Below are 14,651 nucleotides of genomic sequence, written 5' to 3'. Positions count from 1 at the left end.
GTAAGAAGAACACTTTAACCTCTGAAGTTATTTTGATTGAAAGGTCTCTAGGATTTCCCCAAGGACAAGGAATAGTTCTTCATCTAAAACAGGATTAAATTGTTTGTGGAAATATGGCTACCATTGTTCTCTAGTCGGGGTTATACCTCTATTTATAAAATACTTGTTTATCTAGTGTTTCTTATTACTCCCATAAAGATGTGTCTTCTGCCTACATCCTTTCATTTGGTGGACTGTTTCTCTCCAGCTTCAAGTAGAGTCTGCAGTAATGACTTTCAAATCTATCTTCTCGACCTTGACTTCGCACTGGCTCTGCTGCCTTGTACCATCACAGAGCACATCCCCTTTCACACTTGCCTTTAGTCTCGAGCTCAATGTGTGCCGATCACAAATCAAAGGTAGCATAGTGTCTGTGTTCTTTGAACTACCATAGGTCATCGGACATAGGATGTAGGACCTTTTCCATGTATACAGCAATTTTCCTCATTTAAGATATGAGCACCTGAAGGGCTTGAATTTTACCTTGCATTCCAATAACAGTCCTGTTCATTTACTTAAGAATTTATTGAGTGCCTACCATGCGCCAGACACTATGCTAAGTCTATTACATACACACTGTCTTTTCATTCTCCCAAAACTCTTTTTCACAGATCACCTGACCAATAATAGGCGGAGTTCCAGTTTGCACTCAGATCTGACTCCACAGCCTATGCTCTTCAATACGTAGAAATAGAATGAAACCCAGGATGATGATGGGACTTTTATATCATCAAAGCAAGTTCCATAGCATAGGACTTGGGACAGGCAGATACAGCTTAAATACTATCTCTGCTATTTCTAACTGGGTAAACTGGGGCAAAATGATTATCCTTGCTAACCTTCCTATTCATTATCTGTAAAAAGGGAAAAGGCATCCAACATTAAGGTTAGGTGAGATAGTGCATGCAAAACAAGATAGTAGTTGCCATTTAGGACACAGTCAGCGAATCTCAGCTACTATTATTGTTGTTCCCAGAGTCTAGGAGTCCACCTGATAGTAGGCTAGAGAAGGTGACAAGACCCAGATCAAGAAAGGCCTTATATTTAATGCTATGAAAAAATTTCCCCTGAAGACTTCAGAGGAACCACTGAAGGATATAAACAAAAAAATAATACAATAAGGTATTTTATAGAAATATTACTCTGGTGGCAAAGTAGTGAATAGATAGACAGTGGTAGAATTTAAGTGCAGGAAGTCTAGCTAAGAAGTTATTGATTAGTCCAAGATATTTCTTGATCTAAGATAGTAGAGCTAGAGATGAAAAAAAAGGAGATGCACCTGAGGAATATTATGAAGGTAGACTAAAGAACTTGGAGAAAATTGGAAGGAGTGCATAGTTAATGACTCATGTCCCTGGTTTTGACAACTATATAATGGTAATTCTATCCGCTATCCCCCAAATTTTTCCTAAATACCCAATATAGGTCTGCTACTTTTCTAGGTATTGGAAATGTAATGGTGACCAAAACCAAAAGCTTTCCCTGCCCTAGAGCTTAAAGTTTAGTATTGCTAATAAAATAACAATGTAATCAAATATGACAGCTGTGGCAATAGCTTTGAAGGAGAGGCACATGGTACAAGGAGGGTAAAAACAGACAACTATTTGACCTAGTCGGACAGATCAAGGAAGGCTTCTTTGAGATTGTGACACACAGACAGACCTGAAGGAGTGGGAGAAAGGAATGTTCTAGACAAAAGTGACAGTGTGGACAAAGCTTCTGTGGCAGGAGGGATGATGGCAAACATGACAGGCTGGAAGGAGGGTAGTAGTTAGAGCAGGTAGAGTGAGGTGAACATGCTGAAAGCTGGTCTCTTGGCAGGTAACAGAGTTTGCCCCTTACCCTAAAATCAATAAGAAGCCAAAGGGGGATTTTTAGCAAGGGATGGGAAAGGGGGTTACATAATTGGATTTGTATTTTGATAAGTCCACTCAGGCTACATGGTGGAGAATATAAATATTAGATACAGTCTCAAATTGATAACTACTAGTACAGTTAGAAGGCTATTGCAATGGTCCAGGTAGAAGATGGCAATAATGGTAATGGAGAAAAGCCAACAGGTTAAGGAGATCTTCAGGAAGTAACAGCAATAGGACATGGAGATGGATTAGACATGAAAGGAAAAGAAATTTAGAAAAAGAAATTTCTAATTGAGAAACATATGGAGCAGGTTCATTTATGACTTTAATTTTGGATATGTTAAGTGTGAAGTACCTTTACAATATCCTTTAAAAAAAAAAAAGATGCTATGTAGGATACATGGGTCTGGAATCCAGAGGAGAGGATTGGAATGGAGATACACTCTTGTGAATCCTCTCTATGTATGGTTGCCCTAGCCTGGAGAAAGCATATGGAATAATAGGAATCTGAGATCAGGCCTTAGAGCAAACTAATGCTTAAAAGCTGCACAGAGAAATTAGAAACTATATAGGTGAAAATATGGACCAGAGAGAGGAAGAGAAAAAGAAAACAAGCACTGTGCAGTGTTATAGAAACCAAAGTAGAGACTGTTTCAAGAGCTACATAAGCAACATCAAAAAAGGACAGGTTCAGGGATAAAAATAAGCCTTAGATTTTAACAATGAGTTTCAACTGCCAGGGAGATATCCAAATGGAGATTTCTCCCAGCTTGGTGCATATATGAGTCTATGGCTCAAAAGAAGAATCTGGGCCAACAGCAGAATTGAAAGCAATTAGTATTTAGTTGTGCATGAGTCCACAAGAGCATATCATTCAGCAAGAGTATGCAGAGTGAGTAGAGGAAAAACTGAAGGTGGGGCCGTGGAGGACACCAAGATTTAAAGGATGGCAAATCAAGCGTATCTTCCAGAGGAACTTGATATTTGACAAGTGAGAAGAAAACCAGGAGATATGGGTTGATGGAAATACAAAAAAAAGAAAACATGAAATATGGGATGATAGAAATCAATGAATGAAAGTGTCATGGATGGTTTCTTTTTTGCTGTGCAGAAGCTTTTTAGTTTGATGTAGTCTCATTTGTTTATTTTTTCCTTTGTTTCTCTTGCCCTAGGAGATGTATCGTAGAAAATCAGTGAGATGTCTGTGATTTTATTGTCTATGGTTTCTTCTAGGATTTTTATGCTTTCATGATTTATATTTAAGTCTTTTATCCTTTTTGAGTTTATTCTTGTGTATGGTGTAAGTTGTGGTCTAGTTCCATTTTTTGCATGGGTCTGTCAAAAATGGGGGATATCTGTAATATTGTCAACAGTAAAAAATAAAATAAGAAGAAGAAGAAAGAAACAAACAAACAAACAAACAAAGTTTCATGGAGGCAGGATGGGACAAAAGTGAGAGCAAAAAGCAGAACATAGATTGTTGAGAAACAAAATGTATGGGAATAGCCCTGGCCAGTTTGCCTCAGTGGTCGGAGTGTAAGCCCACAGATTCCAGGTTCGATTCCAGCCAAGGGCACCTCGGTTACAGGCTCCATCCCCAGCCCTGACCAGGGCGTGTACAGGAGGCAACCAATTGATGAGTCTCTCTCACATCAATGTTTCTCTCCTCTCTCTCTCTCTCTCTCCCTTCCACTCTGAAAAGCAATGGAAAAGGGTATCCTCAGATAAGGATTAAAAAAAATAAAATAAAATAAAATGTATGGGAATAAAGAATGAGAGAGAAGACAGACAGATAGTTCTCTCAAGAAGCTCAGTTATAAGGAGAAGGAGATGTAGGTTCATCAAAAGAGGAATCAAGAGAAGATTATTGTGTCTATGTTGCATTCTTGTGACACAGGACAAAGAGTGAAAAGTGCTATCTGTTTTTTTTAAGTTTGTAATTGCTGAGCTTGGCAAGAGCATATTCATCACTGTGGTGGAGAGCAAACAGAAAGGATGAGTCAGTAACCAAACTTCTGATAAATTTGAAGAAGCCAGAAGTTCCATGGATTAAAACAATAAGCTGAAATAACAGATAGTATGAACCTCATAAGGTGTGCTTTTTTCACAGAGGTTGTAAAGACTAACAGTCTCAAAGTGACATTGGGGAGAAAGAATTCCAACCACCATTGCTTAGGATGTGGTCATGTTGCCCATCCCCCATATAAGAGGCAGGGCTAGTGGAGAACTGGTTCGATCCTTGTTCATCTACCATGGAAAAGGCAAACCATGGGAAGAACAGAGAGAGGTGTGAGCATTAAAAGATTGAGTCTGGAAGGTAAAACTGAGTAGTTGGACAAAAGAGAATGAAGAAGGGGAGAGACCTTTACCCTCTGGGCTACTGCAGAGGATGGCTGGATTAGAGTGCTATGATGTAAAGTTGTTTCTCTTGGGGAGCTGGTTAAAACACACCTGGAGCAGCTATTAGTGGCTTGACCTATGGAAGTTGAGTTCTGTGCAGGTCAAAAGCTGGATATGCTAGTAGTGGTGAGCCTCGTCTGCCAGCACCTTCTGTGACCTCACACCCTCTAGTTGGAGAGAGCAGCTTCCTGCAGTGAAGTGCCAACAGGCCTCCTGTTAAAGTCTGAATTAACTGACTTCCTAAAGGAATCCCAGCCCAGGAGAATGGGCTAAAGAACCCTTCCTGGGAACTGGAAACAGTGGTTTCCTACAGGACATAATTGGTCTAAGGCCTAGCAAAGGATTATGACTCAACAAGAGTTCAATTCTTCTTGACTGAATAGAGGGATAAAGTAGGTCTACACATAATATTGAATTATTTTATTCTGCTCCAGGAATGGTTAATCTCACTAACACTTGGAAGCCCAGGTATATGCAATAAGTGTTGGAAAAACCGGAAATCTATATTAAATATACACACATCGCCTGCTTTTGAAGTGCAGGGCTTCCATTTCCATTTAATCTGCATCAAAAGGCTGTAACAGATTGGATGACTAAAATCTTAGTGGCTAATCTGAATCAATCAGATGTTGCAGTGAAGAAATAATATGTAGGAACACCTCCTTATTAAAGCAAAAAACAAATAAACAAACAAACAAGCAAAAAGCCCAAAACTGAATTATATGAAGAAACCCTATTTTCTCGATTAGAAATAAAAGTATATATATATATATATGGTCAAATTTTGAGATTCATGAAATTTGTTACTGAAGTGATGTTCACAAAGTCCTTAGTAAAATTTTTTTCCTTTTGTTCTGCCAGTAACAAGAGAAATTAAACTTATTTACAGCAAATTGGAGACATATTTGCTGGACATTAAACTGCAGCATGATTGCACTGATACCTTTGGGATCCTAAAAGACAGAATTGAGGCCAAAAATTAAATTCACTTATATATGTTGCCGCAGTCTGAATGTTTGTGTCTCCCCAAAATTCATATGTTGAAATCCTAATCCCCAATGTGATGGTATTAGGAGTTGAGGCATTTGGGAGGTGATTAGGTCACGAGGGTGGAGCCCTCATGAATGAGATTAGTGCCCTTCTAAAAAGTACCCAGAGAGCTTCCTGCCCCTTCCATTATGTGAGGATACAATGTGAAGATGGCATCTGTAAACCAGGAAGAATTCCTCACCAGACACTGAATCTGCCCAGCTCCTTGATCTTGGACTTACCACCATCAAAAATTGTGATTCCTCACAGTTTTTGTTGTATATAACCCACCCAGTTTATGACATTTTTGTTATAGCAGCTCAAACAGGCTAAGACACATGTCAATGAGTATTTCAAGAGACAAACACGTTTCCTCACACTCTTCAAAATGTCGTGGTAGCTTCTCAGCTAGATTTTTCAGAAAAAATGTTTTTGAAAATCTTTGTTATGATCAGAGAACTTTATCTACTGAAACCTCACACTGCAAAGAGGAAAGAAGAAAGGTAATTGGAAGGCCAGCTTTTGCTGGGATAGTAATGAAGGCAGAAAGAGACCAGGGGCCCGTTTCCTAACAGTAGGAACTGTGAATGAAGAAAAGCTCTTGAAGGGATCCCCGAACGTAGGCAGCGCAAATTGAAAGTCACAAAAGACATACCGTCTGTGCTGACTGTCATGAATCATGCTTTTTACAAGCTGCTTCTTTGGTAAATTCACTAATAAATTTATCTCTCTCAAACTGGTCTGCCTTCTCCTTCCCTGGCCAGAAAGCAAGGTAAATAGACACAGTTCCCTGACCACTAAGGGTCAGTCCCTAGAGATTGATCCAAAGCAGTAAGTCACACTTACTTCCGTGCTCAATGTGGGGGCTCAGGAGAAGAGATTTGCCCTGTCACCTGGCTTGCCAACCCACGCACCCACCCACCCACCCACCCAACTTCTGGCTCAAATTCATCTTATAATAATTATCACTACATTTCCCATTTTAGACTCAGATTTTTAAATGATGTCCATGTCTTAACATCCATGTCTAAAAACACACAAATACTTACCTCTCTTAGAGGTCCTTGAATGTCTTAACAACAAATAATTAATGAAAAATAAGGCTCTGAGACTGCATCTTAGTGGCAGAGTCCATTAGAGATTTTGCCTTTCTTACCTGGCTTTGAGAAGTGTCAAAGTACTGCCTGGTGAGAGCCAAGATATCTTCTGTCTCGTTCTGTGAAAGGAAGTGGGAGTCTTCATCCTGCCTGAGGCTTAGGAGGCTGTGCAGGTAAAATGCATACTCCTTATTTCTCATGCTGAGCTTTGAAGAGCAGACCTCCTCCCTGTGAATAATATAATAGAGGAGAAGAAGGGAAACTCTCTGGACCACTTCCTCTCTGAGCTGGTCTTCGAAATCTCCTCCAGCTATTAGCAACAGGGCATCTGGTTCAAAGCACTGGGCAAAAAAAAAGGGCAAAAACCAAAGACAAAAACAGAAACAAAGGTTAACAAATAGTCCCAGGACACTAATGACCACAGTTTCCACTGTTTATAACTGTATCAGTAGGAGGGGAAAGTGGGAAGGCCCAATAGTCAGATCCAAAGAAGAAACTCATGGTTGGATGTTTATGTAACGATGATGTCCCCCCCAGAAAGTCCTTATTCCCTAAGAGTAGTCTCTCTCTCTCCAGCTACAGTGCCACAAGTTGTCCATTTGATACCTTGAATTAAACAAGCTCTTTGCCTTTGAAAACAATGCCCCATTGCATTTAGGATGAAACCCAAGCTCCTTATAATTTTCTCCTTCGTCTGTCTGGCTCCTGCCTATCTTACTTCCCCTACCTTATATTAACTTCTCTCTACCTTTCTCACCAAGCTTCTGCCTCTGTGATTTTTCTGTCAATTCACCAAGCTCTTTCCCACCATCTCTCAGGTTGTCTTGTTCCCCTCGCTTCTCTGGTCTCAGCTTAAAGTTCCACCCTCTCATAGATGTCTCCAGCACACACTGTCCGAAGCTGAAAACCCCTCGGCAATCCTGTGTTCTCCAGCACAGCGCTGTTCAATAGAAACAGAATGCAAGCCACAGATATGAGCCACACACGTCATTTCAAATTTTCTAGTAGCCACATTTTAAAAAGTAAAAGGGAACTGGTAAAATTAATTTTCGTAATATATTTTATTGAAATTTCTATGTGTAACTGAGTCATTTCAACATGTAACTAAAATTTTTTTTAAATTATTAATGAGCTATTTGGCATTCTTTTATCATGCTAAGTCTTTGACATGTATTCTGAAGTGACCAGTATATGACAATACAAATGAGCCACATATCAAGTGCCCAAGAGCCACATGCAGCTGGTGGCAAACCTGGCACACAGCATTTTTTATTTTCTTCATAGCACTAGGATTCTAAAATTACATTATCTTCTTGTTTTTCCCCCCTTTCCCCTTGATGGCAATTGTTGCGTTAAGTCTGGACTTTGTCTGCTTTGTGCACAGTTCAGCCTCAGCATCTAGCACAATGCCTGGCACTTAGAAGGTGAAAATGGAATTTATGAATGCCATCTGCCTTTTATCCTACCTAAGAGTATTGCTAAAAATGTTTCCATGATGCTTTATTCATTTCATGGCCTATACATAGACACCTGGCTCATTTAATCTGGCAAAAGGTTTTTGGGGTAATGTGACGGAACATTGAGGAAAAAGATAGACCTAGAGGTTGTTGAGGGGAAGCTTTCCCAGCAAGACAGGGGCTGCCTTTCCTGAGACAGTTGGGGAGCTCCTGAGAATTCCCCCAAGATCCCAGAAGCAGCCCATTACAGGGCACCAGCCTCAGACTGAAGGCATCAAGGGATACAAGGCCTGAGCCCCAGAGGAATTTGCCCCACTGTGGGACAGTTTATTATATCTTTTTTTTAATTGAGGTATAATTGACATATAACATATTAGTTTCAGGTATATAACAATAATGTTTCAATATTTGTATATATTGCACAGTGATCACCACATTATATCCCCAAGACTTATAACTGGAAGGTTGTACCATTGACCACCTTCACCCATTCTGCCCACTCCCTCACTATAATTACAGTATCATATTACTACAATATATATTTTTAAAATCCTTGCCAGAGGACATGCTTAGAGAGAGGAAGGGGAAGAGAGAGAGTGGGGGGGGGACATCGATGTGAGAAAGAAACATCAATTGGTTGCCTTCCATATGTGCCCCAACTGGGGACTGAACTGGCAACCTTTCGGTGCACAAGACGACACTCAACCAACTGAGCCACTCTGACCAGGCTACTACAATATCTTTTAAACTATTCTCTGAGGTGGCAGTTTGGGTGGTTCTAATCCCATGCCTGCTGTGCCTCCCACTGGTAACATCTGATATAAAGTGTCTGAGTCACAAAGAAACATGTCAGCCATCTCCAAAGGAAAGCATTAATCACACCTTCACTAGCCACAGACTCCACTCTCTCCCCAGCTCAACTGCAAGGGACTAGAACTCAGCAAACAGAGGGACAGGCTTCCCAACAAGACCAACTCTTCAGATGAATATTAAGCTTCATCACTGAAACCGCACGGTGGTTCTCTTCCTGATGTAGGCCACGAGAACAGTCCATGGGTTGGTTGCTGTTGGCACGGATCACACCAAGACCCACGGAGGTGAATCAGTGGAAACAGGTGTAATAAAGACATTCTTTTTACCAAATAACCTGAAACCAAACTATTGATGGTATTAGCTACCAGTTATTAGAAGCCATGTGTCCAAGGCAGTGCTAAGCACTTATGTATCTAGGCACTGCTCAGTGTATAAGTCTAATTGGTTCTGGAAAAGGTGTCAGGTATTACTTTTTTGGATGGTGGGGACTTCATTTCATTATTTTAAACAAAAAAAAACAAACCAAACCAAAATCCCCACAGTCTATGTAAAAATCCACCAAATATTTCTGCATAGAGTAAAGCACTTAGAATACCAATTCCCCAGTTACTTAATGCATAATGAATTAGTGGGTACATTTATATGCAGTATGCAAGGATACTACACAGAATCAAGTATAAATTATGTTTTCCATCTGAGGGAGGTATACCTACAACATATGTAAAAACTAAGTGTAAGAGAGGGTAAGTAACATACCTAAAGCCACACAGCTAATAGCACCTGACCAATCTTAATTCCTGCTCTGCTGATGATAGATTTTATTCCATTGTTTTGTGCCATGGAGAAGATAAGCTGTGGACCCACCACCTACCTACTTGCTATGCAGCCCCTCACCCAATAATTTTCTCTCCCTCCTGTTTAGTAGGAAGAAATTTGGTCAATGAAATGGCTAGCAGATTGGTAAAGCTCTAATTTCTATTAATGAGAATAATTTACAACCGGAGGGTTGAATGAGGTCATGTTCATAGACTTCCAAGTGCTGTTCAGGCTGTTCAGGGCCGGGTAGGTAGGATGAAGAACATCCAGAGCATGAGGAACAGGACCTCCAGGAGGCCCTCAGACCATGCCCATGTGGCCAGGGCCTGGTTGGCAGCACACAGTGTGTGTGTCCATCCATCATCCCAGCCGAGGTGCCTGAGGCCCTGTCCACTTGAGCTCCTCCTCAGTGCTCTTGCTTTGTGTATTTACAGGGCTGGAATAGGAGGGGTGTGACCTGGGGCAGCAGAGAATAGGGTAAGGTCTATAACCCTGCAGACGTTCACTCCAGAAATGGTTTATAAAAAGCATACAACTTGGAAAGTAAATCTGTTTATGACCTAAAAGTTTTAAATAGCTGTGGAAGCAGCTCATTTTGTCAGACTAGAGCTTTTGGTCATCTTGAATAAACAGATGTCGCCTACCCCTTTTTTAAGCCCGCTGAAAGGAAGCTTGACTTTGAATCAAATAACTATGGGCTGAAAACGTTGTGCTCTTTTGTGATATTTGAATCTTAAACAAGTTCCCTTAATTCAGAAGGTAATGGCTTGAGGAAAGGAGTCGTAGGGAGCATCAGAAGAGCTAACGTAAGAAAATGTGAATTTCCAGCCTGGCCGGGGTATCTTAGTGGTTGAGCATCGACCTAGGATCCAGGAGATCCCGGTTCGATTCCCGGTCAGGGCACATGCCCGGGTTGTGGGCTCGATCCCCAGTTGGGGGTGTGCAGGAGGCAGCCAATCAATGACTCTCTTATCATTGATGTTTCTATCCCTCTCTCTCCCTCTCTCTCTCTCTCTGAAATCAGTGAAGATATATTTAAAAATAAATAATAAAAGATTGGCGTTGGAGAACATTAAAATGTACTATAAAAAAAGAAAAGAAAATGTGAATTTCCTTCTGAGCATGGATGTGACAAAAAACACTGTGGGGAGGGGAGTTGTGGGGGGACTGGAATTGTCAGTTCATCACCACAAGTTTTAGCTGTTACATTTTTTCAGTGGCTCAGTTGAGTTTTGTAAAGGATGTTTAGTAAAATTTTGCAAACACTGGCACCCCATAGGCATCAAGATCTGTCCAAAGCTCTGACTCCAGTGAAATAACTCTGTTAAAGGAGAATGAATTCCTTCAGGAATAATCCATTGATTTTTCTTTTAATGTTATCAGGTGGAGGCGTAAGGTGTAAGGGGGTAACAGATTCTGGGAATTAGTTTTAAAAATTGCCCAAACTTTGGGAAAAGACTGTTTAAAATGTGAGAAGCCCTCCTTACTAAGCTAAATGGACTACTCAGATATTGGGCACTTATCTTCTGTAGCACTCCGGAGCCCAATCAGACTGCCTTCCCCTAACTCAGCTTCGTTCATTGTTTATGTCTTCCAGGTAAAGCCTCGGTGACGAAAAGCTACATGAAATCTTTCTTCTTCTACATGAACAAAGCAGTTGTCAGACCTGCAGGATCAACTTTAAGGGTTTTAGGCTGAAAGATATTTAGAATTTGATTTGGAATTATGACTAAACCTACTAACCTCTTTTAAATTCTTAGATTTTTATAAGGTGGTGTTTTTTAGAGGGGTAGGGCGATGCTAACAATTGACTATAAAATACAAGAGGGAAGTTGTATTTCTCTTTATTCCTCCCAAACAGAGATCAGAAAGGATGTCAGCTGATGGCAGGCACCAGCTTTGTGTGGGCCTGTTCTAGATTTAGTGGCATTTCTCACTGCCAAAAAGAAAAGTCTTAACTGAGAAGAATTAAGATAAACTTGTTAGGTAAACAAGATAAAGCTTGATGCTTTTCACACTTTTCACTCGACAGTTAGATAAATGGAGGGAGGGGTGTGAGTTAAATGCAGATCCGTAAAGAATCTGTTCCCTGAATTGGTCTGAGAATAGCCTGGAGATTTTGGTTAGAAACTCCAAGCTCCAGGGACAGTTGAGGGGGGCCGGGGACCAGCAGGAGAGGGGTGTTGAGGCATGTCTCATTTCTCAGCAGCACTGTAGGTAACCCACAAACACTGCTCCAGTGTCCCTGGGACAGGGGGATGGGACATTTCCATGAGGTACAGGAAATGTCAGGGGGCAGGGAAAGCCTGAGATCCTGTGTCCAAGCTCCTTCCTACATGGCCATGTGGTCCCCACAGAAAGCAGCCCGAGGAAGGAAACACCACCTTGGTCCCTGGTCCTACAGGTGAGAAAGCTGAGGTTCTGCACGTCCCGACAGCTGGAAGGTGCCAGATCATTGCTGGCTGGCTCAGACACCACCAGGTTCCTTTCCCTTCGCTGCACCTGGAACCCATGTAGGGTCACGGTTTTCATTATTACTGAAGTGGAACTTATTCTTTTGGAGTTACTTAATCCCTCATTAAATTCATCAAAACTCCATTCTGACCCTTCTCATTAAAAAAAGAAAAAGCCACAATCAGGCAAGACTATCCATTTTCAAAGGCTGCAGCTTGAATAAATTCATTTTTAAATGCACAGTGCTCTCAAATGCTTCAGTTTCTCTTTTAAAAGTATTCAATCTGTACCTAGGCCTGAAGTAAAATTGGGAACACTGTTTTCCTCCCCCCTTTCCTCTTTTTTCAGATATTTGGGAAAATAAACTCACCCTTTTGCCTTTTTTTTTTAGCACAAAATTTCTAATATGAATGTTTCCTCTCAGTGGACAAACTCCCTAAAAAGACAAAAAAAATTCAATGACAACTGATTCCTGTGATTTGCACCAGGATGTGGATGTTTGTGAAATCAACAGACACTGTTTCTCCCTGACTTATTAAGAATGACACGGGGAGATTTCGTGGCTCCTTCAAATGAACTGTAGCCCCCTGAGAAGATTAATCTGAAATTCATCTTTTTTTTTTTAACCTCAGTCTCATCCAAAGAGAAATAGCAGCAGCAAGAGAGCAGAACTATTAGAGACAGTGTTTTACTTCCTAGAAATGGAACTAATTCAAACGGAAGCTAACTTAGCCAAACTCTCAATAATGTCACAGGAACCAAAAAGTGCAAAATGATTTTGCATGTTGACATTCCCCCTAGCTAAACTAATATTCAACCAGCCTTAATAAGGCATGTCATCATTAGAGAACATTTCCCTGAAGCAAAGTCTCAGAGGAATTTAATAAGATATGACTCCTACTTATTTCCAGTGGGAAGTCTTATGTTGCTATATATATAAATTAATGTCATCACAGATGAGTTGCCTATTAGAACACATGTTTTCTCTGGGAGCCCTTGGGAATAGTATAATTATCGAATTATTTATTGTTTGCACAGAGCAGAGAAAAATTCTATGAGCAAGACTGTTCTGTCATGAAAAGCAAAGCACTTGGCAGAAATATTTCCCCAAGAACCAAGTAGGATTGAGAAAGTCTGCCAAAATTTACTTTGGGGGGCAGTTATTTGCTTCTCTTATTGATTGTTTGGCATCTTCACTTATTTATTTATTTGCCAGTTCATTTGGAAGAATCTCATCAGTCAGGAAAGGAATGGTGATTCATGTTTTTGTTCGTGGTTATTTTAAGACATGGGTCTTGCTCCTGTCAATTCCTCCACCACTCCACCCACCTACCCTAGTAGGGACATTTTGAGCTCACACTAATGCTGATTTTACATTAAAGTAGCCTGCAGAAATTCTTTAAAATTCCATCATATGCAAATTCAATCTCAATCTCTAGAAGAGGAAACCCCACAGGGGTATTTTGTGAAATCTGCCCCGGTCACACTGGTGTAAATCCAGGGTTTGAGTCACTTGCTAGACTAAGAGAAGGCTGGGAATTGGACCTCAGGTGCCCTAGGCCTCATTTTAGCTTCATACATGGTACTTCTATTCCCCAGCTCAGATTCTGTATTTTTAAGAAGATGATTATCCAGTTCATTACCCACCATGCAAAATATTAGAAAATGCTAATTTATATCCAGGAAAAAGTACTTAAAAATTCAACATGAGACAGAGAGCATCTATCTAACCAATGATGTACAAGTTCACTGCAAACTCACAAAAGGGATTAGTAAATCAGAAAGAACAGAGAACTGAACACACTCACAAACCAATACTTCCCAGCCTGCTGGAGGATTCTAGAAATGCTTACATAAACATTGCCATTTTAATAAAAAAGAAAAGTCTCCCTGTCTTTAAATGCTCTAGGCAGAACGCTGAATGACTTTTTGTCTCCCAAATGGGGGGGAGTATTACGTTACAGTGCACTGCGCACTTGGTTTCTGGAAGGTTCCCGTTGACTGTAATTTACAGAAGGGGCTAGGGAATCCATTGCTCCCTTTTGCACATGCCCTGGTACCTGATCCCATTCTATGGCACTAACCAGACTGCAGCCTCCTTGCATTCCATTTGTCCTCCTTGGGCAGCCAGTTTTCTCCAACAATGTTTTGATGAGGCTTCTTGAGTGGTTCAGGGGTGGGTGGTCGCCAGCAGAGAGAACTCGGAGTACTTCTGTCAGTTGGCCAGGACTCCAAGTGCCGCTGCTGTCCTGGGTGGAGGGATTTTCTGTCTCAGTAGAGGGAACAAGGCTGAAGAGAAGGAACAGTGGCAGCCAGAATACTGAGAGCCTTGTCCAAAAGCACATTTCCACTCTTTTTTTACCTGGAGTCAGTCTTTGATGGCGTAGGTGGGTTAGTGTTCACGGTGTGAACTTGTAACCAGAGGAATTTCTGTTTCGAAGGGCAAAATAAGGCTTTAATTATTATGCCTACAACATGTTTGAAAAGATTCATTAATTGGGTGGCTAAGCTGATTTGCAATGACAAGCTGTTTCTGAACAACGGGGGGCCGGGTCTGTAGGTCATTTCTGACCCCAAACACCAGGAAACTATCGTGGTTGTAGACTTTCAAACTGTAGGAAAGTCAAGAATTTTGTTATAGTGCCTCTCTCTGAACTAAACCTAGAGTCAAAAATTAAGAAAATAAG

The 14,651-nt window shown here is 40.8% G+C and overlaps 1 protein-coding gene across 3 annotated transcripts in view; it reads right to left on the bottom strand.

Moving 5' to 3' along the window:
• The window catches only part of SLC39A12 (solute carrier family 39 member 12), a 65,333-nt gene extending 51,024 nt beyond the window's left edge, over nt 1-14,309 (bottom strand). For all 3 annotated transcript variants that reach the window (XM_087815865.1, XM_087815866.1, XM_087815867.1), the window contains exons 1-2: nt 14,049-14,309; nt 6,484-6,765 (exon numbers count right to left, since the gene is read on the bottom strand). In XM_087815865.1, the coding sequence (XP_087671991.1) occupies nt 6,484-6,765; nt 14,049-14,309 (543 nt within the window). The remainder of the gene's footprint in view (nt 1-6,483; nt 6,766-14,048) is intronic.
• Nucleotides 14,310-14,651: the final 342 nt, after the last annotated feature.

Source organism: Miniopterus natalensis, chromosome 1 (assembly GCF_054644295.1).
Source record: "Miniopterus natalensis isolate mMinNat1 chromosome 1, mMinNat1.hap1, whole genome shotgun sequence".
Taxonomy (NCBI): Eukaryota; Metazoa; Chordata; class Mammalia; order Chiroptera; family Miniopteridae; genus Miniopterus; species Miniopterus natalensis.
Note: the sequence above shows the minus strand (reverse complement) of the source record. Positions and strands in the feature narration are given on the sequence as shown.